The sequence below is a fragment of the Labeo rohita genome, chromosome 4 (assembly GCF_022985175.1).
Source record: "Labeo rohita strain BAU-BD-2019 chromosome 4, IGBB_LRoh.1.0, whole genome shotgun sequence".
NCBI lineage: Eukaryota > Metazoa > Chordata > Actinopteri > Cypriniformes > Cyprinidae > Labeo > Labeo rohita.
Window position 1 is genome coordinate 23,188,722 of NC_066872.1, and position 13,986 is coordinate 23,202,707.

General features: G+C 35.7%; 1 protein-coding gene across 2 annotated transcripts in view; it reads right to left on the reverse strand.

Annotated features, from left to right (window-relative positions):
- Positions 1–13,986, reverse strand: part of tbc1d22a (TBC1 domain family, member 22a) — a 153,815-nt gene that overhangs the window by 94,067 nt on the left and 45,762 nt on the right. For both annotated transcript variants that reach the window (XM_051107327.1, XM_051107328.1), the window contains exon 8: positions 13,751–13,865. In XM_051107327.1, the coding sequence (XP_050963284.1) occupies positions 13,751–13,865 (115 nt within the window). The remainder of the gene's footprint in view (positions 1–13,750; positions 13,866–13,986) is intronic.

The window sequence follows — 13,986 nt, forward strand, 5'->3', positions numbered from 1 at the left end:
TATGACCCTTAGGGTGTCCTAAGACTTTAACCCGGTACCGCCCACTACTGCTCCCTGTGTTGGTTAATGAGCATCGAACAGAATCCACAGATGTGTAATTGAAGGCAAGGTTAATTAACATGGAACTCAACTCGGCAAACATGCCATTTCAACACGGTAAAATAACGATCGTTCGGTTGGTAATTACTGAAGTTGCGCTGAAAGACAAGGTGCACATCCATCTGTGATTTATGGATATCATCATCTAGTCATAATGAAGAAAAAGCCGGCGCAGAGGAAGAACAATCTGCAATGAGAACAGATGAACGACTTTCACTGGCAGCTCCTAGAGGCAGTTGGAGGAAGGGACCGAACCAACTCCATTACATCATGTTCCAGAAAAACGTATAAACACCAACACAGACTTTTCCAGTGCCAGATATCCCCTCAGTGGCTTAATTAGGTAAGCAAATATTATTTATTTTAATTTAAGTGTTCAGTCAACGAATTTACTCTGAGACATTTGATTTAGATCACTGACAAAGTGGATACTGAATGAATTGAAAGAAGACAATGTGAGTGGTGCTCACTTGTGGAAAACAAACCGTTACAATGCACAAGGCATTGTGGGTGGTTGCCAAGGCTTTGCTAATAGGTTGCTAAGGTGTTTCAGGTGGTTTCTTAATGGCAGTGTCAAAAGATTCCAAGTCTCTATCAAATGCTGGACCTCTAGATATGGCCAATGTGCCTTTATAGAAATCTAAGGGCGGTTTTTGGAAGTTTTCCTATAGGCCAGGCAAAAATCAGCCAATCAATTCTGACAAACAAGAACAAGTTTAAAACGGTGTAACGATTCACAAAATTCATGGTTCGGTTGATACGACACAACGGTGTCACGTTTGGCACATTTTCGATACAGCAAAAATAACAAAATGCCAGAGAAATTTCCAGATTTTTTACTAGTTTTTTTTTATTTAATAAAACAAAGCATGACTTTTTTTTTTACTTTGAACAATGCAGTTTGCCAAAAAAATTGTCGCATCTCAGATCAGCGGCAGGAGTCAAATTTCATTTATAACATGAGAAGCGTGGGTTGAGCTGACAAATGAGGTGAGAAAGACAAGAGGTTGGTGAAAGATTTAGCTTCAAAACAAAATACAGGCCTTTTGACTTTTGCCATTTATCCAAGATGATTTTGGAAGCTTTTTTTTAACATTGATTTCTTATTTATTTGGTTCCATCGTGTTTTGCAGATTTTCAGTGTTTTATATTTAAACTGTGTTAGTTATTTGTTATTTTATAATAGGCATATAGCATGGTGCAATTGTATTTTTTGTTAATAAATTAAACATTCTATGTTTAACATAAGTGAGTTTGTCATACTGTTTTGTTATTGTCAACTCAATCAATCGATGCAGAATTGCCGCTAATTCAAAAGTGAAAGTAAAATGCACACAGGCATTTACAAGCTATTTAAAAGTGAATAAAAGAAAAAGACGAAAAAAAACTCTTAAAAAAACTACCTCACCATCACAACCTGCCTTTTTGAGCACAGTTGCACTGACACACACTTTATTAGTCCAATGAATCGAATCGTTCGGTACGTAATGCGTACCGAACCTAAAGACTCATACCTAACGGTTCAATACGAACACATAGTTACACCCCTAGTTACAACATAAAAAATAAAAATAGAAAACAGTTATTTTTAATTGTAATAATACTTTTACTGAATTTTTGGTATAAATGAAGCCTTGGTGAACATAAGAGACTATAAAACGCATTTTAAAAAATGTATGTAGTGTAAGTAAAGACAAAATGCTGTTAAGAGTTACTTTCCCTCAGTGAGGGTACAGTAAAACCAATCAATACAAAGTGTTTTGATCTGCAACATACTCTCATAGGAAGGTTTTGGCTCTTTTGTGGATTATGGCCCATGGATTTAGTTAAGACTACATAAGAACACAAATGTACATACATAAAAATATTCTGCACAACTGCAGTAGTCCTGTGGGACTCAAAACTGCTCATCAGAGCCATAAACGGCTCCCTGAACATGTAACCATAGCAATTGTTGTGACTTCAGAAATGTTACGACATTTTTATCGCTGCTCAGTGTCTATGAGTGGGAGTGAGTTATGCAGAATGGCTGAAGTCCAATAAACCTCAATGTCTGAAATAGCTTGATGTGAGAGTATGGACTGGAGATGAAATTAACAATAAACAACCCAACTCTATTCGCTGTCACAACAGCCTTAGCACTGAACGTAAGAAAAAAAAGGTGAACTTCCCTGAGTGTGAAATATTATGCAAGATTAGACCATTAAAGAATACATTTGCTTTTATTAGAAGCATAAGGAGAACCATTACATGTACTGTAATGGGAAACTCATGAGGCATTAAGAGAGCATGGCCAGACAATAAAACCATGCTTGCATTTCTTGTAAACTGATACCAAAAATAAATAAATTGATCATTTTGAAAAGGAGCAAATGCATTTTCACGGGTGACCAAGTAACGTTCCCATAGAATACTCCAAGAAATTATTTCGTTAATTGTTATAAACTACACCAAGTCTAGCATGACACGTTTCACAGATGTAAATGAACAAAAAGTGATTTCTCAGAGTGAGGATCTGCACAGAAATTCAATTTATAGCTTTTTATAGCCAAGTAATTAAACTAGATCCAAAAATATTCAATAACTGTGATTAGTCAGAGAAAACGAATGACTTTATGACAGGGCAATTTTTCCAGATCATTTTTGGCATTTTACACTCAGAGATGAAAAAAATGAATGTGCAGCTCACAAAGCGAGACGTAGCTCAGCTTATGGATGAAGACATAAGAAAATGAATTTAGTTGATATTATATTATCTGTTAACTCTATTTGTTAATTACCCATTTCTGCAAGATTATGCAATTCCTTAAAGCAGTAGTTCACTTCCAGAACAAAAATTTACAAGTAATGTACTCACCCCCTTGTCATCCAAGATGTTATTCTATTTCTTTCTTCAGTCGTAAAGAAATTATGTTTTTTGAGGAAAAAGAAATTCGAATTTTTCTCTATATAATGGACTTGTATGATGCCCCTGAGTTTGAACTTCCAAAATACAGTTTAAATGCAGCTTCAAAGGGCTCTAAACGATCCCAGCCGAGGAATAAGGGTCGAAACGATGTCATATTCTAAAAAGAAAAAAAAAAAAAATTATAATTTATTTACTTTTTAACTTTAAATGCTTGTCTTGTCTAGGTCTGTGTGAACCAGTTTTTTCCAGTTCAAGACTTCCATGTAATTTTCTCCTCCAACTTCAAAATCATCCTAAATCGCTGCAGAAGTACCGACCCAGTGAATATGCAAAGAAGGTCAAATGCCCTAAAAGGTAAAACAGCGATGTAGGACGATTTTGAAGTTATAGAAGAAAATGAGACAGGAGTTTTTCAACGCACCCACACCTTATTTGGTGTTGGACCACACCTTATGTTATTAAAGCTTCATTAATAAAAAAAAAAAAAAAGCTTCAAAAATAAATAAATAGTGCAAATTTTGTAAGGTTTTGCTTAAAAAAAGCAAAATTATCTGCTAATGGGGTAAGAAAAATAATCTTAATTCAAAGGCTAAAAAAGATCATTTTTCTTGCCCCACTGGCAGATAATTTTGCTTGTTTTAAGCAAAAGCTAACAAAACTTGGATTTTTTTTTTCTTCAGAAAACAAGACATACTATCTTAAGTCATTTTACTTGTCAAGTAGATGCATCCTGATTTAAGATTTTTTTTTTAGATATTTATACTAGAAAACAAGACAAAAATACTTAGAAAGAGAAAAACATTTTTTGCAGTGAACCACTTATATCTGTTTGCTGGATATCTTAGTCTTGTAAGATGTTTTACAAACAAAGACAATGCTGTCTGTATTAAACTAAGTTATCCATTAACTGGCCCCCGACTGAGCCTGGTTTCTCCCAAGGTTTTTTTCTCCATTTGTCACAGATGGAGTTTTGGTTCCTTGCCGCTGTCGCCTCTGGCTTGCTTAGTTGGGGACACTTTATCTTCACCTTATCTTCACACAATATTGTATTTTATTTTATTGTATTTGATTAACTACTGTTACCTGAAAATTGAGTGTTTACTGTTGCCCTTGGCATTGTTAATGTACTATTTCCTATTTAATACTGTACAGCCGCCTTGTCACAATTCTGTATTGTTAAAGGCGGTATATAAATAAAGGTGATTTGATTTGATTTGATTAAGGTTTCACTGTTTGTCATTTGTAAATAAAAATTTGATACATGAAAAAAATAAATGATTGACACATAAAATTAATTACCTCAATGACAGCAATTGTTGTTTCAGTTGCTGTGACAAACCTTTTCTATTAGCAAAATAAGACAATCAGCATTGCATGAACAAACAAATGTAAGTTGGCTAAACAAAGTATCTTTACTGAGAAAAACTAAAAAACTATTGTTGAGAGAATTCAAAAGTCTTACTGCTTTAAGTTGCCTTACTTTTTTAAGTTCCCCTAACTAGTTTTTTACAGTGTGAATTGAAAGTTGGATATTATTTAACACACTGTCAAACCGTTGGTATCCTTTACTTGTCGACAGGGCAGGAAAGTCTCAAAGGGAACTCAACCAAGAGGAAAAGAGGAAAAATACCTGCCACTAGACATCTCAGGCATCCCAAAGCAGTCACTTAACAACTCGTTAGAGCAAATGAGGAAAGTTAATCAGACCTGCATTAAAATCAGCACTGGGCTCAGTTCTTCAAAGCGAGAAATCCGAACAAACCCGATACTCATTAAGGCCTCAATTGTAGGTCACACACCACTAACTGTTCAATTCAGCCGTGGAGGCCCATGGCACTTAGTCAATAAACGGCCCACAAAGACCTTCCAGAAGATGGACTGAAAGCAGGAGTCAGCGGTTATAGGGATAGTGGACCTAATGTGCATGACGTAAAAGTCATAGGCTATTTGGAATCTATATGATCCATGGTGCCTCCAGGGTGAGTATATGCACAACATCCACCAGGAATGCTGATGGAATTTTATCCTCTATGAACCAGAATGTTGTTGTGGAGAAAATCTGCTAGCATGTGTCTTCTTGGATGGGCTAACTGCTTATGCTAAATAGCAGAACAACCATTAAAACAATAGTGCAGTTTGAACGAATCATTCTGTGCGTCTCCCAACACACTAAATTTGAAAAACACTAAGGTTCACATGATATCAAAGTCCTAGGGTTGCTAGGTTGCTCCATCTTTGGTGCAATGAAGAACGTTTTACTAGGTTAAAGTAAAACTCAATAAAACTGCTTGGTGTCCATCTTCAGCTAACAGCTCAGATCTTCTCTCTTCACTCTTTATTCCTTCGACCAGCACTACACTAATAGCTTGCCCAATCCAGTAGATCTTTAACAGTAGCGCCACTGATCCAGATCTGCCCTCAAGAACATTACTATGAAAGAATCCATACACGAAGACGATGCAAATTACACCATCTTCCTCCTGAATCAATAACGTGCCACACTATTGCACGTACCATTTCATCACACACTCATTACTTTCAATTATAAAACTTTATAGCAGTCTAATGGGAAAACAGATCCGAAAGGAAAGAAGAGAGGAGAAGAAGAGAGTGGCCTAAGAACAAAACCTTCCGAGACAAAGTGGCTGCCTGATTAGATGGAGAATTCCATGAAGAACGGCACTGTAGATTAAAAATATTGAAAGAATAGACATATGTAGCTTAACGAGCTATGCAAATGAAGCCAAATGATTAAAAGAGTAATGAATGGAGATATTGGAAGGGTCTGATGGTTTTGAAGCTTTTATTCATACAGAGAACTATAAGCCAAGGCAAATGAAGATGACTTTAATCCTAAAAATGTCTGATGTATATTGGAGAAGAAAATTACTCCAATCAGATTTCCATGCAATCTCCAGAAGAAAAAAAAAAAGTGCTTTTAACAGATGTGTTTAATCCGTCCACCAGGAAACCAAAACCACTTTTCCACTTTCAGGCCGAACCATTATCTTTGCTTAACTGTTCCATTCCATGCCGATCTGGGCCAGTCAGCATGGATACGGTTTCATTATCCACTGTGGTGCTGATAACAGAACTCTTTGGGATGTAAATACAAATGCGTCAGTCATTGCATTGGTAACGCAATTGTAATGTAAACAGCGATATGGACGATGATCAGATTATCAGATATTTTATCTGATATTTACTTTATTAAATAACAGAAAAAAAGCACACAACCCTTGGCGCAAAAAATAAAATAAATAGAAGGCGACGACAGGTATAATGTTTCCAACAGATGCTGAGGGGATATGCATGCCAATGGAGACGGACACAGAAGGTAAAATATCTTTCTAAAAATACCACATTTATTGACAGTATTAAAGCATGAGCTATGAATGCAGCGTAGTTGTTTACTTGGCAGTTTGTTTAAATAGCGTGTTTTCGCTTAGCACACAGATCAGTACGGTTTGGCACGGTTGTCTAAGAATTGTTAGACCGTGCCAAGAATTCCGAGCCGAGAACGGTTTGTAATCGCGCTGTGCCGTGCCGTGCCAGGCTCAGTTGGAAACACAACTGACCGTTCTAAGAACCGTTTGACCCGATCGTCGGGGCAGCCATTTTTAAGTTAATCATAATTAACTTTATTTTAACCATGTTAATGTGAAAAATGCTAACCTGGTTTTTACTTTTGATCATCCGATAGCTGGCTATAGAGGACAAAGCATGCACTGTACAAATGCAAAAACCCATTTTCTATTTGTAATTAATCTCAACTGTTTCTGTAAAGTAATAAAGTTTATTTGGAGTTTATTTAGCATTTTACTAAAATTTATGAAGTAGTTGTGTGCAAAGTAAGGATGCACGATATTGCCGATAATTTTTAACTCGTTTTGGCTGATAACAGATGCCGATACCGATATATTTCCTTTTGTTTAGAAACAACACCAAGTCTCTCCTGTGCGAAAATTATAAACAAATAAGTTTTAATTTTGGTTAGTTTTTAACAAGAACATGTTAGAATTAAATAAACAATAATTTATTTTATAAATGACAGTAGACTTAACATCTGTAGATGGCCTAAAAAGAGTTGTAAAAATACTGAAAATCTTTTAGAGCTCATAATTTGTTTAAAACTATATAACATTTTACACATTAATGAATAAATCAGTACATATGAAATTAATTTACAAGTGTTTACAATTTTTTTTTTTTTTTTTTTTTTATTCATGTAAGCTATAGCTTCTGACCTTTAAAAGAAAACATACTTATGATTTCAATTACAGCTTTATATAATCAGAAACAGTCTAAATGTTATTTGTGTATTTTACTTACATTTTATTAGAAGTAGGCCCACAGCGCCCCCTACGGAATTAAAACTTCTTTCCGAACAGGCATTAGGACCCGGGGGGGAGGCTGCCGCTGCTGCCGCCACTGCGCATGCTATTACTGTTTACTCTATCACACACCGAACGCCTCATTTTGTATGTGCATTCTCAGACTAAATGCAATGATCCAAACCAGTGAATCTAATCATCATTCAGGCAAAACTTTGCTTCATAAAGGAGCAACACTGCTGCCGTGGACTAATCGCTAGCACTCCGTGAGCACGTGAGCTATTCCTCTTATCGGCAAGACATATCTGCATAACTTTTCATATCGGGGCGATGCCGATATTTACATTTAAAGCCATTATCGGCTGATTTCGATAATACTGTGATAACAGCAAAAAAAAAAGGACTCCTAATACTTAATGTATTTTCTTGCTTTGCATTGTGAGTCAATTTCTTCGAGTCAAAGCTGCCTTTTTTTCTTGGCCAGAAGAACCATGAATGTGGGTTAGAATTGATGCTGATGGCTCTGTAAAACTACTCAAGCAATCAAAAGCTGCAAAAACTTTTCCTTCCTGTACAATAGTTTGACTACCATGAGTAGGGCTCCCTGCAGCCTTCCTACTAGCGCAATCAATAAAAATCAATAGGATTGAATTTAACTTCAGTTTGCTTTTTCTTCCATCAGGCCTTGGCCCTCAAAGTAGAAGAACTCACAAAGCAGATTAGCAATTTCATTTGTTGCGAGCAAATTGTATTCAAATATATTTCGAAAGCTCTCAAAACAAGGACAGAAAAGCCCAATGAAGCTTTTTTCCTGTCTCCTCTTGCATTTATTTACAGGCATAATGAAAATGATTGTTTAATAATGCAATGCCCTAACAGCAATGTACACTCAGCCAAAGCACTAACTGGCCCCTAATTTAGCCCTGTCATCATACATTTTTTAAAGCAGGAATCAAGAACAATCTGTGGCTTAAAGAAATAACATAATTCTGCTAAAAGGAATGTATGGGTGCATTTCATTCAGTTTAAATAAAGGCTTATTCTCTGATCCAGAGAATTTTAGACTAACAGTGTTGGGGAAGAACTAATTTAAAGTAGCTGTGAAAAATGAAAATTCCGGTCATGATGAACTCATCCTTCATGTCATTTCAAACCTGTAACACAGTGTTCTAACTACACACAATGCTGCGACATGCAATAAAAGGCATCCTTCCCAAATTTTTATCCTAACCAGACACGACACACAAAGTTTCTATTTAAGAAACGATTTCAATTTCTGCAACGTTGTGGCTATGAAAATGATAATCTCAAGTACTGATCATGTGCTTTACTCCAAGTTATAAATGTCTAATATGAGTTTTTAATATCATTTTGTGTGACTTTCATAGCCATATTGAAAGCAACAATAGATAGTTTACCTCAGATCTTGAAAATAAAGGCAAACACGTACGTTAAAACTGCGAACCAACAAGCAGATTCCATAACAAAGATGACAGTCACTCAGTGTGTACTTTTAATAATGTTTAAAAGGTTTATTATTTATAAATTAGATTATAAACTTGCCCGTTTCATTGAGAGTTCAGTGTGCATGTTTTAGAAACAAATCATAGTTTTAAGTGCCAGTTCATTTTTGTCCATTTCATGGTCATCTTCCCTTCTGTAAGTCTTTAAAGGGGTCATCAGATGCCCATTTTGTAGTGTAGTGTAAAATGTAGTGTAAAACGACACCCTTTTTACCTTGTCAAAATGAGCTCTGCAAAAATCAACTCATTCTGATGGATTGTTCCTTTAAATGCAAATTAGCTCTGCTCACTCCGCCCTTCTCTTCTCTCTGTGGAGTGACGAGCTCATCTACGCTCTGAGAGATTGTTTACTTTAGCCACATTTAACGTGTTTAGCCGTGAAACTTGCTAACTAGCAAGTTATTAGGAAAGGTGATTGCAGAGATTCATAAAAAAAAAACCTTATACTCACTTCTGCTGTAGGTAAAACTGGATCACGAATGATTTGCGTGAACATAGACGCATTTATGTAGATCGGGAGGTGCATTCCCTTCATGAACAAACGCAATCCACTGCACCTTTAGCGGCTCAGATGTTGGAAGTAAATACGACACTATGTTCATTATTACATCCAGCAACACAACACCTCAATCGCTCAATCTGAGATATTCTTGTCTAACTTACATCCCAGCTCCGGCATTGAAACAATGGAGGTCGGACTGTTACAGCTGATGTAGGGCGGCTCTGAGGTAAGATGCTCATGTCAATCAACTACCGTGGGAGTGGCCTCTGTCAGTGTGACGCCACACTGACAGGCATCTGAGAATGGCTCGATTTGAAAAAGGGGATATTATTTTTACAGATTAATTAAAAACATCATTATAAGGTAGATGTGTACATACACTGCCAACACACATTAATGTTCAAACAACATGTAAAAGTGAACCTTGCATCCGATGACCCCTTTAACTACAATGAGAGGATCAGAAAAGTTAAACCAAAATTTGTAGAAGAGAAATCTGACTCAAAAGATTTATTCATAAATCAGTCATAATTACTATTTACGAACCCATCAAAGAGAGCTACAGCAATGTCAAGTTTCTCTGTGGATAATGACTAGAATTCCGACTAGAATGCTTTATGATTCAAAAGACATGGAAGATGCACAAAGTGCACAAGTCAAAGTATTTTGAAGTGTAAAAGATTCAGTCCCATTTTACTGTAACTGAATAACAGTCAAATTATTTCTGTGTTTCACAGTCATCATAACGGTGTAGAATAAGGTCCTGTTTACACTAGTGGGTTTTCATTTTAAAATGAAAACAATCCTTGTCTACACTAGCATTTTCACTGCGTTTCAGAAACTATCTCTGTCTACACTACACAACCGAAAACGCAGGTCACATGACCATTCATGCAGGTCAACCATAGATATGTATAGGTAGATTCCCTATTATTTAGATGGCAGACATGTCTACATGCTTGGAGCGGTCGAATAGGGAATCTACCTATACTTATCTATGGGTACAACAATGATCATGATGTTATTGTTATTGTTATGGTTGTCAAGGATACACAGAGCAAATGTGGGCAGCAACACCATTGTTTTCAAAAGTCTCTGTTTTGGTCAGTTTACACTAAAAAAGCAACCCCAGAGTTTTCAAACTAAAATGGGGTCTACAGCATTTTCGAAAGTCTCCGTTTTTGACCCGCAGTAATGCAAACAACAGGCGTAACTGTAGCAGAAGTTATGTGTTTTACAACAAAAACACACTAGTATAAATGTAGCCTAACATGAAGGTAAGTAAACAATGGAAGAATGTTCATTTTTGTATGAACTATTCATCCGTAGGTGATCCGTAATTCATGTTCTGACTGTAGTTGAACTGTTCTAAAACAGTATCTACGCTCCTCATAATTTAAAGTAGCTTTCCAAACACTATAGACATGTAGTGATTTTTGGGCATGTGCCGTTGCACAGGCATTGATGGATATGGGTCTCTTGTCAGAGTGAAGCCGTGATATTTTGCTACTACTTGCCCTCAGCAGTCAGCACTTGGCCCACATAGCACACTTTGAATGAGTATCTGTCACACATGGCACCATGCCTTATTGCGCCGGGTGGAGTTGTAGGAAATAAATTGCTGAGGAAGTTGGTGCAGGTACATTTTCCACCAAACTTTTCTCTGCACACACTGAGGAGAGAGAGTTCTCCAAAACATCTTTATCATAGGAGAACAGGAGTCTTCTTAAGGCACTGTCATTGTCTTTTGACAAATGTACACAGTGTATACAAACAGAGGCATACAAAACAGAAATAAAGTATGCCTTTCAGAGAAGGAACAATTAAGCATCTCATTTGCCATGAGAACAGCCAGAAACTGTGTTGGGAGAAAACAAGAAAGGAAATAACAAATGGTGCATCGAAACTAAGAAATATCACTGCAGAATGTCTGATGACAGGATGTTATTCACCATTTTAATGGCCTATGCACGAACCATGCTCCATAAAACCATGTTAGTATGCAAGTAAAGCTTAGTTCACACAAAAATGAATATTCTGTTATCATTTTCTCATAATTTACTGTTGTTCCAGACCCATAAGACATTTGTTCCTCTTCTGAACACAAATGAAGAAATTTTACTTGTCCAACCAAAAATTTGGACACTTTTATTATCAAATTATTCATAGAGTAATTGTAAGTCTATTTCATATGAATTAAGCTATTTTATCCAAGTCTTCCAAAGATAAACAATCACTTTATATGATGAAAAATAAATAAATAAATAAATAATAGTTTTGGCCTTTATTTACATATAAAGACTGATCAATGCACATAACGGACACTACCAGTCAAAAGTTTTTGAACAGTAAGATTTTTATTTCTTTTTTTGAAATATAAACATTTTGAAATATTTTTACAATTTAAAATAACTGTTTTCTATTTGAATGTGTTTAAAAATTTAATCATTCTAATATTCTTATTTGCAGCTCAAAAACATTATAATAATAATAATAATTATTATTATTATTAGTAGTAGTAGTAGTATGTTGAAAACAGCTGAGTAGAATTTTTCAGTTTTCTGTGATGAATAAAAAGTTCAGAAGTACAGCATTTATCTGAAATATAAATCTTTTGTAACATTTTAAATGTCTTTATCATCAAAATTTAAAGCATCATTACTAAATTAATGTATTAATTTCTATAATTTCTTTCCCAGAAAAAAAAAACTGACTCCAAGCTTTTGAATGGTATAGAGTATGTTACAAAAGCTTTAAAATGATGATGATGATAATAATAATAATAATAATAATAATAATAACAATAATAAGTGTTTCTTAAAGGGCAAATCAGCATATTAAAAAGATTTCTGAAGGATCATGTGACACTGAACACTGGAGTAATGTTGCTGAAAATGTAGCTTTGATCAAAGGAATAAATTACATTTTAAAATATATTCAAATAGAAAGCAGTTATATTAAATAGTAAAAATATTTCACAATATTACTGCTTTTGGTGCATTTCGTATCAAATAAATGCAGGCTTGGTGAGCAAAAAATAATTATTTAAAAAGTAATACAAATCTTACTGTTCAAAAACTTTTGACTGGTAGTGTATTACTCATAAAATATGGTAAACGGAAGCGCAAAAGTGCTAACTTGACACACAAGAACCAATGAGTTTTGTTCTTTCATGTCAAACAAGTATAGTTGTGCTTCCATGTTTACCACATGATAACTATAGTGGTATGTTGAGCAATGATTACATTTATCATATAAAGCGATTGTCTCTTCAGAAGAATTGCATTAAACAGCACGATTCATATGGATTACATTTATGATTACTTTTTTATAATTACTTATAAACGTACTTCTTGTACTTTAAACGTGTGAAAGTTTTAGTTGTGTAAACAGGACAGAAACCTCGGTTTTGGATGGGATGGATTTGGAATGACATTAGGACGAGTAAATGACAAAATGAATTTGTGTGTAAACTAACTTCAGTGCTCAAGTGTCAGATACACATTCTCAAATATGAACAGCACTGCATCAACAAAAGTTTACAATGCAATTCAGGAAGGAGCGTTCATGCTGATAGCGATTTGGTGTTACAAAGCACCCAGAAGTCACTCACTCTCAAAGGAGTCTGTGATTTGTTGCGACATGAGCAACCGCAACTGTTGGCAATGCAACAAAGTTGAGCAGAAATGTATGCTAATTAGCAGTGATGCGATGTAACCGTTCTCTTTCAGGTCAACCGCTGTCACGGAAAGCATTTGTGTACTTGTGTAGAGTGTGTTTCTGGCCTGAAGGACAAATTGGATGGAACTTGTAAAAACAAAGTGGGGCTTTGATTCTTCAGGATTAGACAAGGTCAAATGACCCAGAAAAAATGTATCCCCACGGATGACAACAACTGCAGAGCCTGGGGACAAGACCCCCATCCTCCATCTATTGAGTGCGTCAATAGAGCCGCCCTTGTTCATTGCGTGGTTCAGGTTATTACTGTCTCATGAGCCCATTGGAAGAGTCCCTCTGGGCCCTTCACAATCATTATTCTGGACAACCCATTTAGTCTACTGGAAATCAAGCACTTAAAGGTGTAAAGGTCAAGAAAATGAAAGACATTGGGAACAATCACAACGACTGAATCTGACAAAGAAACTAAAGATCCTCCTTAAAGGGGCAGGGTATGACAAATATTATGAAATTATGATTTGCCATTAAAATTCATGCCAATGGGCATATCTCAGCTGGTAAAACAACCACGCTGACTTAATACCAAAAGCAAAGAACAGAAAAACTAGTGACTTCACACAGCTGTGCTGTTTTAGGAGTCTGCCATGGCCTCATATATAACTATGAGACTTTAATATCTCATATTATAAAAGGTTTATTGACTTACCAATATACTCGAAAACATAAACAACGAAGAAGGGTGTGACAAGGTCGTTGATGCCCTGTACGTAGCCACTTGCTGGATGCCGTATTGCCCAGATGAACAATATCCGCTCAAAGATCTAGTAAAAAGCAGCAAAAGAAGATATCAGAATATACATTTTCAACATTTGAAAGTAGCAGATATTGATATACTGATTCATGCAATACAACATGAAAACTGTTAGTAGTAGAATTTGAGCG